This window comes from Musa acuminata, chromosome BXJ3-6 (genome assembly GCF_036884655.1).
Source record: "Musa acuminata AAA Group cultivar baxijiao chromosome BXJ3-6, Cavendish_Baxijiao_AAA, whole genome shotgun sequence".
Lineage (NCBI taxonomy): Eukaryota > Viridiplantae > Streptophyta > Magnoliopsida > Zingiberales > Musaceae > Musa > Musa acuminata.
This window is the reverse complement of record NC_088354.1, coordinates 37,445,116-37,464,079: the sequence shown is the minus strand read 5'-3', so window position 1 is coordinate 37,464,079 and position 18,964 is coordinate 37,445,116. Positions and strand designations below refer to the sequence as shown.

Below are 18,964 nucleotides of genomic sequence, written 5' to 3'. Positions count from 1 at the left end.
CAGATTTAGAATATTGATGATTATGAATGAAAATTGCAAATCAAACCATATCATGATCATCTTTCAAAGTTAGATTTTCCTTGGCCAATGAAACAATTGCGTTCCAAAACATGGTCAAAAATATACTGAACGAAACTAATACCCTCGGAGTAGGACACGTCCATGGCGGCTTGCTTGCGACCGAAACAAACAAGTAACGAACGGAAAGTTGGTGTGGCCAGAGATTGTAGAAAAAATAATATATATATATAACAATTATTTATCAGATTTTATAGTCTGTTCTCATTTTAAATTGGCTGACGAATTTGACCGCCACCGTTGGGATCCCATGTTTATGTTTGTTGTACAATCCAGACTTTGACCCAGATGAACTATCGTGATGATACGGGAACGTCCGTCACTACTGAACCGGGAAGCTGCATGCGAAACTCGTAACTGTCGTGTGTATAAGAAGGGTGTACGGGCCTGTGGTGCCTCATCACCAGAAAACTAATTAAACCATGGATCTCACCAGCACCTCCTCCCTCTTCTCCTTTCTCGTCCTCCTCGTTTCGCTGCTGCTACTCAAGAAGAACAGGTCTGGTGGCGGAGCTCGTGCCACACTGCCTCCCGGTCCATCTAAGCTCCCTATCATAGGCAGCTTGCACCATCTCTTGGGTGGCCTGCCGCATCGTTCCCTCACTGCCTTATCTAAGAAATTTGGCCCCGTGATACTCCTGAAGCTCGGTGAGGTCCCCACCCTCGTTGTCTCATCTACCGAAGCGGCTGCTGAGATCATGAAAACCCACGACGTCAGCTTCGCCTCTCGGCCCACTAACCTGAATCTCCAGTCCGCCACATACGGTGACAGGGGCGTCGGCTTTACCTCGTATGGATTCCACTGGAGGGAGCTGCGCAAGATGAGCATCGTGGAGCTATTGAGTGCCAAGCGAGTCCAATCTTTTCGCTTTATCCGGGAAGAGGAGGTGCTTAATCTTGTGCGGTCGATAGTCCTGTTGTCCGACGCTGGTTCCACCGTGAACCTCAGTAAGAAATTGGTGCTGTTGGCTAATGACATAGGCTCCCGGTCCGTCATCGGCAGCAAGTGCAAGTACCAGAAAGAGTTCATACGGATAGTGATGCAAACGCTGGAAGCTGCCGGAGGCTTCAGTTTGGCGGACTTATTCCCGTCATGGCCGATAATTAAACTTCTCAGTGGCGCGACTTTCAAGATGCAGATGTTACACCGTGACATGGACGCGATCCTGAATAGCATCATTCAAGAGCGCAGAGAAAGGAAGTCCGCAAAGCAACCGGAGGAGGAGGAGGAGGAGGAGGCCTTGGTCGATGTCATGCTGAGAGTTCAAGCTGAAGGTAGCCTGTCATTCCCCTTAGCAGACGAGGACATGAAAGCCATGATGCTGGTATGCTTTTTTTGAAACCCTAATCTTTCCTTACAGTCGCAGTTTCGAGAATCTAATTTATGGAATCCTTTTGCAATAAAGGATATGCTCGGTGGGGCCAGCGAGACCTCCGCAGGAATAATGGAGTGGGCCATGTCGGAGCTGATGAGGAATCCAAGAGTGATGCGGAAGTTGCAAGAGGAGGTGAGGGAGACTGTCGGAGAAAAGGGAAAGGTGACGGAGAAGGACATCAACGGAATGAACTACTTGAAACTGGTCATCAAGGAGACTCTGAGGCTGCACCCTCCTGTTCCTCTGCTGCTCCCCCGAGAGTGCCGGGAGACGTGCGAGGTTCTTGGTTACCAGATACCAGAGAAGACAAGAGTATTCGTGAACGTTTGGGCCTTGGGAAGGGATCCTCGATACTGGGACAGTCCCACTGAGTTTGAGCCAGAGAGATTCGAGAGGAGGAATTCCATGGTCGACTTCAAGGGAACCAACTTTGAGTTCTTACCTTTCGGGGCAGGCAGGAGGATATGCCCAGGGATGTCATTTGGTTTGAAGAGCATAGAGCTTTCCCTGGCTAGCCTTCTCTACAACTTTGATTGGGAGCTCCCATCGGGAAATGAAGGGATGCCCCAGGAGTTGGACATGAGCGAGACCTTCTCGATTACGTGCCGGAGGAAGTCGGACCTCTGCCTACGTGCCATCCCTCGTATTCCTTTCTCCATGACTTGACCTTTACCCAAAAATACATGCAACCGTAGTCGTTTCTTCATGTATGCACTTCTACCCAATAGTCTTTACTTGTATCGTCGTCATCGTTATCGTCCTCATCGGAGCAGCATTGTTACAGAAATTTGTTACACTTCATATAGACAGTGTTGATAAAGTGTAGGAGGCTCTTTCTTGTGACGTCCTCTTATGGGCTGTTTAGTATAATGAAATGACCGTTTTGATATTTGAAATAATTAAATATTATTGCCAAAGGATGAATGTTACGAAAAAGCATATCTTGAATACCGTAAAATTTCATCAAAATCCTGATTTGACTTATTTTCTAGTCAACTGTATCTCTAGCCCAACTAAGAGATATTATGAATAATTAAATATTATTGCCAACTGTATTTCTAGTCAATTTTATAATTGAGGACATCAATTAAAAATTTTTAATTTTTGAAAGAGAAAACTATAATTTTTACCTAAGATATATAAAAGAAAATTTTAATTTATGAAAGGGTAGAATTGAAATGTAAACATAATGACATAGATTGGAATTATCTTATGAGGGGTAAAACCTTCCTTTTTAATAAAACCCTAAATGTCCCTTTGTACGATCATTGCATAAGGCATGGTCGTTGCTTGCATGCGACCTCCAGCATTCAGTTGACGTTAATTTTGGCTAGCAAATATTGTCACAATAGTGCTGCTCGTGCCTCGTAGGTCGACCATTGGAGGCCACCGTCCTCAATGATACTGTTGTCAACAGCAACCTATCAATAGTGGTCCATTGATCAAACATGATAAATTTTATATCGCCCCAAAGCAGGCGATAAGATAGATTAGATAGAAAAGAAAATCGACAATATCAATGAATCATTCATGCATCGTAAATGAAAACAACATATTTTCATGAGCAAAAGGTGCTAACAAGTAGATCTAAGATATTTGATTTCACAACTATAGTTAGCAAGTATAAAAACAATCCTTGTACTATTATGTAAAAAACTTAAATAACAAAATCTGAAATTAAATAATAATATATTTAAATTTACGATATGTATATTTTGATGCTGCTAAAAAATATTTATCTAATCTTTGAGCGTACCATCATTAAATTCAAAAGCTCTAGTGATACCGTTTTGTAAAGAGAACCATACTCACTTTCTCCTCTCTTCCTATTTTTCACAAGAGCACTATGGGCGATCAATTTATGGACAAAATAAAGATGAAAGAAGATATATAATCTTTCATCACATGACTAAAAGGAGATGTGAGGATCGATAACCTTTCGATCATGTTACATATCCAACCGATGATTGTACAAATGCTTAATTATATAGATCCTTATCAATATATAGCAATACATATATTATCATGAGTCTTTTAAATTATCCTCCTGTCACATCATGGACTCGCAAATAGATGTTCTATTATGCTAGAGCATGGTCCGTCATTGTATTTATCAAAAATCAAGAAGAAATTCTATCTTCAACTAAAACTTTATCAGAAATAAAAGAATGGATCGTTGTGCCCGAAATCATTCAAAATAAAATGATTACCTAACAATAATGATAACCACAACCCATAATTTCTCTGAAGCAAATATATACAATAGGCACATTCAATAAAAGTCTAGCCTAACTACATGTTCCGGACACATAAGATAGGTAAGGCAAGGAATTTTCTTTGACTTGTAACTAAGGCAAGGAAAATATGTTCCGGACATATAAGATAGGCAAAGTAGGAACATATCGATCCTCAAATTCATGTTCTTCTAGTTGGATCTAAAAACACCAATGGAGGCGATACCTACCACCAGCAAGAACTTTGGTGAAGTAATAAAATGGAGATCCTTGCGTGAAGCTATAGATGGATAGTAGATCAGCTTAAAGAGGTCGTGACGGATTTGAATCTTTATGTTTTGATGAGATGGATTGATAGTTTATATAATAATTCTTTGGAAGCATTGTGGTCGAGATCGTGAGAAGTCTCGCTCCTAATAACTCAAATTCAATTTATCACAACCACATGAAATATTAAGACTTATAACATCATGACATCCGAAAGCAAGTTATGTGAATAGATGTATAGGAGTTTGATTCAGTATAGGAATTTTGATTAGGGGCACGCATATGTGCCCAAGAGAGAGCCAATATATGTGGCCATAAGTGCAGTTTTTGTTTGGATGGAATTCGTATTGCGTCAACTATTATTGTGTTTCTCATCTCTATTTATGAATATATTATTAAGGATGATTTCCTTAAAAAAAAATTCATATCTTGAGTATTTTTTAATCAGTACTCTTATTTTACTTAAAAAATAATTATATCACTAACATCGCGATCACTGTGATCATTAATTTAGTTATCCAATCGTGACTGATTCATTATGGAAAGTCGAAGGTATAATCTATAAAATCAAATCATGGGGAAAACGAAATGTCGGTCAAATTCTACTGCTGCATAGAATGAGAATAAGCGACAATGAATAATTACTATATATATTGTTTTTCTAAGATCCCTGCTATGCAAACTTTCGGTTTGCTAATTGTTTGTTTCAATCCCACCAACAGTGCCAATGACCGGAGATTTGATTGAGATGCCAAACGGTCACGTCAATCATCAACAAGCAAAACGGTCAAATTCGACGTGCACATGTTCAAATCTCTCAGGAAATCGGTCTAATGTCCCACCAACGCTGCCATCGTATTATAATACGGTAACGTCATTCATCACCAATTAACCTAGAAATTATGTAAAAAAAAAAAAAAACACGGTCATGTCTATCAAAAAAAGAAAAAAGAGTGGCCTCTTGCTCGTCGGTTCCATACAACCATGGATTTTACCAACACTTGGTTACGTTTTCTCCGCCCTCCTATTTCTCTTCCTTCTGCGACTTACAAGAATAACAAGCTCTAGTCAATGAGCTAGTGCCAGACTGACACCCGATCCATCTAACCTCTTTTATCGAAGGTGGCTTGCACCATCTTCTTAATGTCTTTACTCATCATTGTGTCACTGTCAATTTCACATACATCCATCTTATGACATGCTCAAAGAAATAAGACAACGGGTGGCCTCTGAACATGGACGCATCTCTAAGTGTTAGAGACTACACCTTGGACTTTTATTTTGCATGCCGCACAAGCTTTGTCCCAAATGAACCTGTCCCAAAACATCGTGAAATGATACTAAACTAATGTTTTTATTATTATTTGGACTTCAGATTTAGAATATTGATGATTATGAATGAAAATTGCAAATCAAACCATATCATGATCATCTTTCAAAGTTAGATTTTCCTTGGCCAATGAAACAATTGCGTTCCAAAACATGGTCAAAAATATACTGAACGAAACTAATACCCTCGGAGTAGGACACGTCCATGGCGGCTTGCTTGCGACCGAAACAAACAAGTAACGAACGGAAAGTTGGTGTGGCCAGAGATTGTAGAAAAAATAATATATATATATAACAATTATTTATCAGATTTTATAGTCTGTTCTCATTTTAAATTGGCTGACGAATTTGACCGCCACCGTTGGGATCCCATGTTTATGTTTGTTGTACAATCCAGACTTTGACCCAGATGAACTATCGTGATGATACGGGAACGTCCGTCACTACTGAACCGGGAAGCTGCATGCGAAACTCGTAACTGTCGTGTGTATAAGAAGGGTGTACGGGCCTGTGGTGCCTCATCACCAGAAAACTAATTAAACCATGGATCTCACCAGCACCTCCTCCCTCTTCTCCTTTCTCGTCCTCCTCGTTTCGCTGCTGCTACTCAAGAAGAACAGGTCTGGTGGCGGAGCTCGTGCCACACTGCCTCCCGGTCCATCTAAGCTCCCTATCATAGGCAGCTTGCACCATCTCTTGGGTGGCCTGCCGCATCGTTCCCTCACTGCCTTATCTAAGAAATTTGGCCCCGTGATACTCCTGAAGCTCGGTGAGGTCCCCACCCTCGTTGTCTCATCTACCGAAGCGGCTGCTGAGATCATGAAAACCCACGACGTCAGCTTCGCCTCTCGGCCCACTAACCTGAATCTCCAGTCCGCCACATACGGTGACAGGGGCGTCGGCTTTACCTCGTATGGATTCCACTGGAGGGAGCTGCGCAAGATGAGCATCGTGGAGCTATTGAGTGCCAAGCGAGTCCAATCTTTTCGCTTTATCCGGGAAGAGGAGGTGCTTAATCTTGTGCGGTCGATAGTCCTGTTGTCCGACGCTGGTTCCACCGTGAACCTCAGTAAGAAATTGGTGCTGTTGGCTAATGACATAGGCTCCCGGTCCGTCATCGGCAGCAAGTGCAAGTACCAGAAAGAGTTCATACGGATAGTGATGCAAACGCTGGAAGCTGCCGGAGGCTTCAGTTTGGCGGACTTATTCCCGTCATGGCCGATAATTAAACTTCTCAGTGGCGCGACTTTCAAGATGCAGATGTTACACCGTGACATGGACGCGATCCTGAATAGCATCATTCAAGAGCGCAGAGAAAGGAAGTCCGCAAAGCAACCGGAGGAGGAGGAGGAGGAGGAGGCCTTGGTCGATGTCATGCTGAGAGTTCAAGCTGAAGGTAGCCTGTCATTCCCCTTAGCAGACGAGGACATGAAAGCCATGATGCTGGTATGCTTTTTTTGAAACCCTAATCTTTCCTTACAGTCGCAGTTTCGAGAATCTAATTTATGGAATCCTTTTGCAATAAAGGATATGCTCGGTGGGGCCAGCGAGACCTCCGCAGGAATAATGGAGTGGGCCATGTCGGAGCTGATGAGGAATCCAAGAGTGATGCGGAAGTTGCAAGAGGAGGTGAGGGAGACTGTCGGAGAAAAGGGAAAGGTGACGGAGAAGGACATCAACGGAATGAACTACTTGAAACTGGTCATCAAGGAGACTCTGAGGCTGCACCCTCCTGTTCCTCTGCTGCTCCCCCGTGAGTGCCGGGAGACGTGCGAGGTTCTTGGTTACCAGATACCAGAGAAGACAAGAGTATTCGTGAACGTTTGGGCCTTGGGAAGGGATCCTCGATACTGGGACAGTCCCACTGAGTTTGAGCCAGAGAGATTCGAGAGGAGGAATTCCATGGTCGACTTCAAGGGAACCAACTTTGAGTTCTTACCTTTCGGGGCAGGCAGGAGGATATGCCCAGGGATGTCATTTGGTTTGAAGAGCATAGAGCTTTCCCTGGCTAGCCTTCTCTACAACTTTGATTGGGAGCTCCCATCGGGAAATGAAGGGATGCCCCAGGAGTTGGACATGAGCGAGACCTTCTCGATTACGTGCCGGAGGAAGTCGGACCTCTGCCTACGTGCCATCCCTCGTATTCCTTTCTCCATGACTTGACCTTTACCCAAAAATACATGCAACCGTAGTCGTTTCTTCATGTATGCACTTCTACCCAATAGTCTTTACCTGTGTCATCATCGTTGTTATCATCCTCATCCTCGTACTCATCCTCATCGGAGCAACATTGTTATAGAAATTTGTTACACTTCATATAGACAGTGTTGATAAAGTGTAGGAGACTCTTTGGTGTAAAGCCTTCTTATGGGCATTTTAGTATAATGAAATAACTGTTTTGATATTTGAAATAATTAAATATTATTAAAATGTTACGAAAAAGCATAGCTTTAATACCGTAAAATTTCATCAAAATCCTGATTTGGCTTATTTTCTAGTCAACTGTATCTCTAGCCCAACTAAGAGACATTATGAATAAAGATAGATATAAGTATCCAACTAAACCAAACTCTTAATAATAGTTAAGGGTCTGAGATTTCTAGCTTTACAGCTTGTTTGATCATTAATGATTCTGTAAAGCTTCTCTTAATCACATAAGCCAACGCTTGAAGGCATAAAAGATCCAATTTGTGCTTATCATTCATATTCAAAATGATATATCCATTTTTGCAGGTGTAAAGCAATGACATCTCTATTCCCTTCCACAAAATTATAAGTGTTTATAGATAATTTTGTGGAAGGGAATAGAGATGCCTTTACGCTTGAAACCATCTAAAAGTCACAAATCTATTCACTTCCGATCAAAGTGGAGTGTAAATTTACAACACTAAAATTTTAAGACTTATAGGTAGCAAAAAACTTAATCCGTAGTTTAGCATGGTAAAAAGCATCTATGTCAATCACCCACTCAAGAGAAAATATCATTAAAAAGAGACAAAATTAAATAGCCACCACCCTACACCATAGATGTGGTATTATCTTTTGACTCTATAGGCTCTACTTCAATTCTCTTTTTCTTGTTGTTGTTAGGTTTCTTACATTGATTCTTGTAATGCCCTTTCTCATCACAATATTTTTTCTTAATCTTGACTTGCTTTTACTAATGCGTGAACTGCTTCTATCCTTGAACTTTTACCTTTCTCTATTCTCTAATCAATTTGAGTTGTTGTTAAAATCTTTCTTCTCAATTCCTCATTCAACAAACTGCTTGTTACTTGGCTCATAGTGATAACACCGTCTAGTACAAAATTGCTAAGGAAAACCATTAGTGTCTTCCAACTTTCTAACAATTAACTAAAAAATAACAATGCATGCAACTCATCATTAAGAGATATTTTCATAAAGAAAAACTAGTTAGTGATACTTTATATTTTATTCGAATGCTTAGCAATAGAAGCCTCCTATTTATATTTGATTAGTATTTATATATGAAAATCAATGGGAGCAAATTTATTATATGTCTTATATATATATAATATTTTGCTTGCCAGTAATGATATTAGTTTATTATACCAAACTAAGAAATTTCTCATCAAGAATTATAAGATTGTTAATATGAATGAGACATTTTATGTTATTAGCATTGAGATATTTAGTGATAGATTTCAAGGATTACTATAACTGTCTCAAAAATGATATATTGATCGAGTTTTGGAGAGATTTAGTATATAATTTTGTTTAAGCTATAATAAAAGTAAAAGTTTTAACCAAAATAAGTATTTTTAAAAATAAAAAATAATCAGATAAAAAAATTCTTTATGTATGCGCAGTTGAAAGTTTATTATATACTCAAGCATATGCATGATTAGATATAAGTTTTATAGTTGAAATACTGGGTAGATACTAGAGTTACCTAATAATTAAAATACTGAAAGACTATAAATAATCTATTAAGATATTCAGAAGGGATAAAGGATTATATGCTCATATATATGAAATTAGTTTAACTTAAAATGATGGTATTTTCAAGTGCTAATTTTGTAATATATCTTGATAATAGGAATCCCACTTTACATTTATATCTATATCAGTAGGAGAGGTAATTTATAGGGAAACACATAAAGTCATATTATTACATTCTTAAAAATAGAAGTTAATTTTGTGGCATGCTTTGAGATCATCAATAAAGCTTTATGATTGTAAAATTATATCTTAGGACTTTGTAGTTAGACTCAATTACCAAATCGCTGAAGATATATTTTGACATATCATAGTAACTTTGTTCTCTAAAAATGATAAGTACGGTTATAATTTTATGCATTACGATATATACTACTTGATGGCCAGAGAAGAGAAGAGAGTTCAGAAATACCTAATATCAATTAATAACTTGAGATCCACTACATTGATTATTGATCCATTCACTTGGACTTACAGCCTAAAATGTTTGAAAGAATATATTCTTATGATTGGGTATACGAGCAACCCATAAAAGATATGATGATGCATATTTTAGTTGACATAATAATTGATATTCTTGCTTATGTATTTAAAGTTATTATTTTTATTATTTTGTTCAAAATTATTTAATATGATAACAGGATTATCTTGACAAAATAAATTATAGAAGCCATTTTAGACTATATTAGGAAGGGCTAACAGTGTTGTGGTACGTAGCAGAAAGCATAACATTGATGACATAAAATCTCTCTAACTCATATTTCTACTTAGATTTAATGTAGTATTATTATATTTATTAGACTTATTAGCCTTTTTTTTAATTTGTGTGCATATAAACTTTTAAAACTTTATAATCTAATTGGGTAAAATTATTTTAAAATATTTTTTTTTATTTTTTTTATTTTAAACCTCTTTGTATCTTACCGATTAATGGGTCAAGTGGGAGAATGTTAGATTATGGACCCTATCTAATTAGGTAAGATATATTATAGATATGATTGAATTTTGATTATAATTATCGACCAAAGTCCAATTATGGTAGGATTCTTTAGAGGATGATCTCGATGGAAGGGAGTCTCATAATTACTTATCATAGACTCTTTATCTTGCATATAAATACACAGAATCTTCTAGGGACTATACACTAATAATTGGATACACATAATACATGGATATATGGATGTATGGATACGTGACATGATTGAGAAATTATAGATCTTCTCTCACCTCTTTTAGTCACGTGGTTTAGTCAATGAAAGATTGCATATCTTTTTTTCATCTTCCTTTCATCTCTAAATCCATCACGCAGTGATCCTATGAAAGATAATGAAAGAAGAAAAGGCAACTTTAGTTCTCATTACACATCAATATTACTATAGCTTTTGGATCTTATGATGATGCATCCATAGATTAGATAAAAGAATTTTTATCCAGCATCTTAAATTTAGATATATTATTATTTGATTTTAAATTTTAATATTAATATTTTTTTGTATAATAGCATAAGGATGAACTGTTTCAATCGACAACGAACTTGTTAGCGTAGACGACTAAGGTTGCCAAAGAGTTCAAGGCATCAACTCACTAACCACATAAGGCTGCTGTCACGAGCAGAGCCTAAACTAATCAAGTTCATATGAGATGAGTATTACGTCGCATAAAAACGGATTACATAATGCTAACGCAGCTTATGTTTATGTACATAGACGTGACTTGAAGAATGATATGAGTTTTCCTATGAGTCTGATATCGGAGGAAAAGTTTGACACGAATAATTAAATTATTATATGTCGACCGGAAATTCATAAGCATGCATTTTGAAGTGTCTTACAACTTGCTTAAACGAAATATAAATTTAATAGCTTTTGGACAGGACATAGTTTGATGGTGATACGTTAAAAGTTCACGATTCATAACCTTATCTGACATGACATGCTCAAGACTAAAGTATGCGTGTGATTGAAACAAACAATTAGCAAACGGAAAGTCTGCAAAGCAGGGATCTTAGAAAAACAATATATAGTAATTATTCGCTATCGCTTATTCTCATTCATTCTTGTGTAGCAGTAGAATTTGACCGGCATTTTGTTGTCCTCATGATTTGATTTTAGAGATTATACCTTTGACTTTGCATAATGAATCAGTCACGATTGGATAACTAAATTAATGGTCAAAATGATCGAGATATTAGTGATATGACTTTTTATTTCAAAAAAAATAAATTTTCTTAACTAAATCAACGGGTTACAAAAGGCATTCCGATATGGGAATGTAATAAAAAGCTAAATCGAAAATTCCACTCGTCTCTTTAAAAAAATAAATGATTGAAAAATCTGATCAATCAGTTGGTCATCTTATTTTTTTAATAAATAAAAAATATTATATATATCAATATATGTAAAACAATATTTCTTACAGACGACGGATAACATAACTATGCATCAAAATCAAAATGTTCATCAACATCATTGTGTCAAATTCCACGTGCACGAGTTCAAATATCTCAGTTCAACGGTCTAAACTCCCACCAACACTGCCATGATCACGAGCTGCCATAGCATGATACGGTCACGTCAACGTCATTAAATAAGACGGTCAAATTCGACGTGCACAGATTCAAATCTCTCAGTGAGAAGGTCATAAAAGTCCCACCAAAATTGCCATGAACAGTTGATTTGATTGAGCTCTGCCATTGTATGAGACGGTCACGTCAACATCATTAAATAAAACGGTCAATTTCGACGTGCACAGATTCAAATCTCTCAGTGAGAAGGTCATAAAAGTCCCACCAAAATTGCCATGAACAGTTGATTTGATTGAGCTACCATAGTATGATACGGTCACGTCAATAATCACCAATTAACCTATCAACTATGTACAAAAATCGTAAGCACTGTCATGTCTATCAAAAAGAAAAGTGGGGCCTCTTGCTCCTTAGTTCCCATGCAACTATGGATTTCGCCCTCCACTTTCTCTTCCTCCTACTACTACTATTTCACTCGGTCCATCTAACCTCATATCGTAGGCGGCTTTGACATCTATATAGTGTCTTACCTCGTTACGAATCATGTTTCATAAGGTTATTATGAACGATGAATTATGGATAAAAGAATGACCAGAAAACATCTAAAATCTCTCAACAATATCATATATTTATATCTCCTCTTATTTACGTATATGTATATTCAAGTATTTTTTTAACTTAGAAAATCTTATTTTTCTATGAGCGAAAGCATAGAATCTGTGATAAGTAATTAAGAGAATTCATCTCATCATTGTCATATTCTAAGGAATCATATCATAATTAAATTTTCTTGATCGACTATCATAATCAGAATCCAATTATATTCATAATATATCTTATCAAATTAGATAAGATAACATAATCTTTTTTTTTTCACTTAGCCCATTAATTGATAAGATAAAAAATATAAAATATAAAAATAAATTTATTTTAAAAAATTATATTTAATTAGATTATAATTTTTTTAAAAATAATTTACATATGCACATGAATTTTTATAAAACAAATCAATAAGTTCAATAAATATAATACCATATTAAATTTGACTATCAATATTAATTATAACTCATATTTCTATAATCAATTAATTAACTAAATGACTGTAATCAATATATACAACATCATCATCCAACAAAGTCAAGAATTTTTCGTTCAGCTCTGACCTTAAAAATCGTGGGATCAGGATAGGGCCCTTAAAACCTTTAGATGCACTATCGTTTGTTATGATACAAAGACAAGTAGGAAACACTTTGCAGGTGCGGACATAATCAATAATATGACATGAACTGTTGATTTGTGCGCCAGAGAGAGCGGTAAAGGTAACTATCAATCAACTCTTACATTATCAACCGTTCACTCGTCACTGTCTTACGAATTTATGGGATACGCCGATGTGTTTTTTGCATCGATTGAGAGTGGCCTTTCATTGCTGCGTGTACTGGATACATGCAGATTCCCAAATTGTTGCTTCCTTTGGGTTGCACCCAAAATTCGTTAGTGCCCAGAATAAAATAGCTATTTAATGTGTTCAACAGTCCAAACTTGGATATATTAATTTGGATCAAAGTAGGACTATTGATTTGACTTCAACTTGTGTATTTCATATACATCCGTCTTATGACATGTTCAAAGAAATAATACAACGGATGGCCTCTGAGCATGAACGCATCTCTAAGTGTTAGAGACTACACCTTGGACTTTTCTTTTGAATGCAGCCGCACAAGCTTTGTCCCAAATGAACCTGTCCCAAAACATCGTGAAATGATACTAAACTAATGTTTTTATTATTATTTGGACTTACAGATTTAGAATACTAATGATTATGAAAGAAAATTACAAATCAAACCATATCACTATCATCTTTCAAAGTCAGGTTTTCCTCGACCAACGAAACAATTACGTTCCGAAACATGGTCAAAAATATACTGAATGAAAATAATCCACTCAGAGTAGGACGACACGTCCATGGCGGCTTGCTTGCTACCGAAACAATCAAGTAATGAATGGAAAGTTGGCGTAGGAAGAGATTGTAGAAAAAATAATACATATAAATATATATATATAACGATTATTTATCAGATTTTGTAGTTTGTTCTCATTTTAAAGTGGCTGACGAATTTGACCGCCACCATTGTGATCCCATTATTTTGTTTGTTGTACCATCGAGACTTTGACCCAGATGAACTATCGTGATGATACGGTAACGTCTCTCACTGCTCAACCGGGAAGCTGCACGCGAAACTCGTAACTGTCATGTGTATAAGAAGGGTGTACGGGCCTGTGGTGCCTCATCACCAGAAAACTAATTCAACCATGGATCTCACCAGCACCTCCTTCCTCTTCACCTTTCTCGTCCTCCTCGTTTCGCTGCTGCTACTCAAGAAGAACAGGTCCGGTCGCGGAGCTAGTGCCACACTGCCTCCCGGTCCATCTAAGCTCCCTATCATAGGCAGCTTGCACCATCTCTTGGGTGGCCTGCCGCATCGTTCCCTCACTGCCTTATCTAAGAAATTTGGCCCCGTGATACTCCTGAAGCTCGGTGAGGTCCCCACCCTCGTTGTCTCATCTACCGAAGCGGCTGCTGAGATCATGAAAACCCACGACGTCAGCTTCGCCTCTCGGCCCACTAACCTGAATCTCCAGTCCGCCACATACGGTGACAGGGGCGTCGGCTTTACCTCGTATGGATTCCACTGGAGGGAGCTGCGCAAGATGAGCATCGTGGAGCTATTGAGTGCCAAGCGAGTCCAATCTTTTCGCTTTATCCGGGAAGAGGAGGTGCTTAATCTTGTGCGGTCGATAGTCCTGTTGTCCGACGCTGGTTCCACCGTGAACCTCAGTAAGAAATTGGTGCTGTTGGCTAATGACATAGGCTCCCGGTCCGTCATCGGCAGCAAGTGCAAGTACCAGAAAGAGTTCATACGGATAGTGATGCAAACGCTGGAAGCTGCCGGAGGCTTCAGTTTGGCGGACTTATTCCCGTCATGGCCGATAATTAAACTTCTCAGTGGCGCGACTTTCAAGATGCAGATGTTACACCGTGACATGGACGCGATCCTGAATAGCATCATTCAAGAGCGCAGAGAAAGGAAGTCCGCAAAGCAACCGGAGGAGGAGGAGGAGGAGGAGGCCTTGGTCGATGTCATGCTGAGAGTTCAAGCTGAAGGTAGCCTGTCATTCCCCTTAGCAGACGAGGACATGAAAGCCATGATGCTGGTATGCTTTTTTTGAAACCCTAATCTTTCCTTACAGTCGCAGTTTCGAGAATCTAATTTATGGAATCCTTTTGCAATAAAGGATATGCTCGGTGGGGCCAGCGAGACCTCCGCAGGAATAATGGAGTGGGCCATGTCGGAGCTGATGAGGAATCCAAGAGTGATGCGGAAGTTGCAAGAGGAGGTGAGGGAGACTGTCGGAGAAAAGGGAAAGGTGACGGAGAAGGACATCAACGGAATGAACTACTTGAAACTGGTCATCAAGGAGACTCTGAGGCTGCACCCTCCTGTTCCTCTGCTGCTCCCCCGAGAGTGCCGGGAGACGTGCGAGGTTCTTGGTTACCAGATACCAGAGAAGACAAGAGTATTCGTGAACGTTTGGGCCTTGGGAAGGGATCCTCGATACTGGGACAGTCCCACTGAGTTTGAGCCAGAGAGATTCGAGAGGAGGAATTCCATGGTCGACTTCAAGGGAACCAACTTTGAGTTCTTACCTTTCGGGGCAGGCAGGAGGATATGCCCAGGGATGTCATTTGGTTTGAAGAGCATAGAGCTTTCCCTGGCTAGCCTTCTCTACAACTTTGATTGGGAGCTCCCATCGGGAAATGAAGGGATGCCCCAGGAGTTGGACATGAGCGAGACCTTCTCGATTACGTGCCGGAGGAAGTCGGACCTCTGCCTACGTGCCATCCCTCGTATTCCTTTCTCCATGACTTGACCTTTACCCAAAAATACATGCAACCGTAGTCGTTTCTTCATGTATGCACTTCTACCCAATAGTCTTTACTTGTATCGTCGTCATCGTTATCGTCCTCATCGGAGCAGCATTGTTACAGAAATTTGTTACACTTCATATAGACAGTGTTGATAAAGTGTAGGAGGCTCTTTCTTGTGACGTCCTCTTATGGGCTGTTTAGTATAATGAAATGACCGTTTTGATATTTGAAATAATTAAATATTATTGCCAAAGGATGAATGTTACGAAAAAGCATATCTTGAATACCGTAAAATTTCATCAAAATCTTGATTTGACTTATTTTCTAGTCAACTGTATCTCTAGCCCAACTAAGAGATATTATGAATAATTAAATATTATTGCCAACTGTATTTCTAGTCAATTTTATAATTGAGGACATCAATTAAAATTTTTTAATTTTTGAAAGAGAAAACTATAATTTTTACCTAAGATATATAAAAGAAATTTTTAATTTATGAAAGGGTAGAATTGAAATGTAAACATAATGACATAGATTGAAATTATCTTATGAGGGGTAAAACCATCCTTTTTAATAAAACCCTAAATGTCCCTTTGTACGATCATTGCATAAGGCATGGTCGTTGCTTGCATGCGACCTCCAGCATTCAGTTGACGTTAATTTTGGCTAGCAAATATTGTCACAATAGTGCTGCTCGTGCCTCGTAGGTCGACCATTGGAGGCCACCGTCCTCAATGATACCGTTGTCAACAGCAACCTATTAATAGTGGTCCATTGATCAAACATGATAAAATTTTATATCGCCCAAAAGCAGGCGATAAGATAGATTAGATAGAAAAGAAAATCGACAATATCAATGAATCATTCATGCATCGTAAATGAAAACTGATTAACATATTTTCATGAGCAAAAGGTGCTAACAAGTAGATCTAAGATATTTGATTTCACAACTATAGTTAGCTAGTATAAAAGCCATCCTTGTACTATTATGTAAAAAACTTAAATAACAAAATCTGAAATTAAATAATAATATATTTAAATTTACGATATGTATATTTTGATGCTGCTAAAAAACATTTATCTAATCTATGAGCATACCATCATTAAATTCAAAAGCTCTAGTGATACCGTTTTGTAAAGAGAACCATACTCACTTTCTCCTCTCTTCCTATTTTTCACAAGAGCACTATGGGCGATCAATTTATGGACAAAATAAAGATGAAAGTAGATATATAATCTTTACTAAAAGGAGATGTGAAGATCGATAACCTTTCAATCATGTTACATATCCAACTGATTGTACAAATGCCATCCAAAATTTTCCCCGATGCTTAATTATATAGATCCTTATCAATATATAGCAATACATATATTATCATGAGTCTTTTAAATTATCATCGTGTCACATCATGGACTTGCAAATAGGTGTTCTATTATGTTAGAGCATGGTATGTCATTCTATTTATCAAAAATAAAGAATTTCTATCTTCAATTGCTCAAACTTTATCAAAATAAAAGAATGGATCATTGTGCCCAATATATCTTGATAATAGGAATTCCACTTTACATTTATATCTATATCAGTTAGTTAGACAATTTATAGGGAAAAACATAAAGTCATATTATTATATTATTAACAATAGAAGTTGATTTTGTGTCATGCTTTGAGATCATCAATGAAGCTTTATGATTATAAAATTTTATCTTAGGACTTGGTGTAGTTAGACTCAATTACCAAGTCGTTGAAGATATAATTTGACATATCATAGTAACTTTATTCTCTAAAAATGATAAGTACGGTTATAACTTTATGCATTACGATATATACTACTTGATGGTCAGAGAAAAGAAGAGAGTTCAGAAATAACTAATATCAATTAATAACTTGAGTTCCACTATATTGATTATTGATCCATTCACTTGGACTTACAGCCTAAAATGAGTTCTATAATATTGATTATTGATCTATTCACTTAGACTTATAACCTAAAATGTATGAAAGAACATATTCTTATGATTGGGTTTATGAGTAACCCATAAAGGATGTGATGGTACATATTTTAGTGGACATAATAATTGATATTCTTACTTATGTATTTAAATTTATTATTTTTATTACTCTGTTCATATTATGTTCATATTTATTTAATATGATAATAGGATTATCTTAATAAAATAAATTATAGAAGTCGTTTTATATTATATTATGAAAGGTTAATAGTATTATGGTACATAGAAGAAAGCATGACATTGATGACATACAACCTCTCTAACTCATATTGCTACTCAGATTTAATGTAGTATTATTATATTTATTAGATTTATTAGCTCTTTTGTTAAAATTTGTGTGCATATACACTTTTAAAACTTTATAATCTAATTGGGTAAAATTATTTTAAAATAAATTTTATATTTTATATTTTGAACCCTTTTGTATCTTATCAATTAATAAGTGAAGTGGGAGAATGTTAGATTATGTGGCCCTATGATTGGATTTTGAATATGATTATCGACCAAAGTCCAATTATGGTAGGATTACTTAGGGGATGATCTTGATGGAATGGACTCTCCTAATTACTTATAATAGACTCTTTGGATATAAATAGATAGAATCTTCTAGGGACTATACACCAATAATTGGATATACATAATAAGTGGATATGTGGATGTATGGTTACATGACATGATTGAAAAATTATAGATCTTCTCTTGTCTCTCTTTAGTCACGTGATCTAGTCAATGAAAGATTATAGATCTTTTTTTCATCTTCCTTTCATTCCTAAATCTATCACTCAGTGATGTTATGAAAGATAAGGAAAGAAGAAAAGATGACTTTAGTTCTCATTACACATCGATATTACTATAGCTTTTGGATGATGATGCATCTATAGATTAGATAAAGATTTTTTATCCAGCATCATAAATTTAGATATATTATTATTAAATTTTAAATTTTAATATTAATATATATTTTTTGTATAATAGCATAAGGATGAACTGTTTCAATCGACAATGAACTTGTTAGCTTAGACGGCTAAGGTTGCCAAAGAGTTAAAGGCATCGACTCACCAATCGCATAAGGCTGCTGTCACGAGCAGAGCCTAAACGAATCAAGTTCATATGAGATAAGTATTATGTCGCATAAAAACGGATTACATAATGTCAATGCGTTTACATACATAGATGTGACTTGAAGAATGATATGAGTTTTCCTATGATATCAGACGACATGAATAATTAAATTATTATATGTCGACTGGAAATT

The 18,964-nt window shown here is 37.1% G+C and overlaps 5 protein-coding genes across 5 annotated transcripts; all 5 read left to right on the top strand.

The window, feature by feature from the left end:
• Positions 1-487: 487 nt before the first annotated feature.
• Positions 488-1,433, top strand: LOC135640885 (desmethyl-deoxy-podophyllotoxin synthase-like). Its single transcript, XM_065155699.1, has one exon. The coding sequence runs from the start codon at positions 501-503 to the stop codon at positions 1,416-1,418; it is 918 nt and encodes a 305-aa protein (XP_065011771.1). The 5' UTR covers positions 488-500; the 3' UTR covers positions 1,419-1,433.
• Positions 1,434-1,467: 34 nt separating this feature from the next.
• On the top strand, positions 1,468-2,358 carry LOC135640886 (cytochrome P450 71D10-like). Its single transcript, XM_065155700.1, has one exon. The coding sequence runs from the start codon at positions 1,488-1,490 to the stop codon at positions 2,118-2,120; it is 633 nt and encodes a 210-aa protein (XP_065011772.1). The 5' UTR covers positions 1,468-1,487; the 3' UTR covers positions 2,121-2,358.
• A 3,456-nt stretch (positions 2,359-5,814) lies between these two features.
• Positions 5,815-6,760, top strand: LOC135639672 (desmethyl-deoxy-podophyllotoxin synthase-like). Its single transcript, XM_065153528.1, has one exon. The coding sequence runs from the start codon at positions 5,828-5,830 to the stop codon at positions 6,743-6,745; it is 918 nt and encodes a 305-aa protein (XP_065009600.1). The 5' UTR covers positions 5,815-5,827; the 3' UTR covers positions 6,746-6,760.
• Positions 6,761-6,787: 27 nt separating this feature from the next.
• LOC135639673 (cytochrome P450 71D10-like) lies at positions 6,788-7,607 on the top strand. Its single transcript, XM_065153529.1, has one exon. It carries the CDS (start codon positions 6,815-6,817, stop codon positions 7,445-7,447), a length of 633 nt encoding a protein of 210 aa, XP_065009601.1. The 5' UTR covers positions 6,788-6,814; the 3' UTR covers positions 7,448-7,607.
• A 6,469-nt stretch (positions 7,608-14,076) lies between these two features.
• On the top strand, positions 14,077-15,939 carry LOC135640890 (desmethyl-deoxy-podophyllotoxin synthase-like). Its single transcript, XM_065155707.1, has 2 exons — positions 14,077-14,984; positions 15,066-15,939. The coding sequence occupies exons 1-2, from the start codon at positions 14,082-14,084 to the stop codon at positions 15,699-15,701; spliced, it is 1,539 nt and encodes a 512-aa protein (XP_065011779.1). The 5' UTR covers positions 14,077-14,081; the 3' UTR covers positions 15,702-15,939.
• The last annotated feature ends 3,025 nt before the right edge of the window (positions 15,940-18,964 follow it).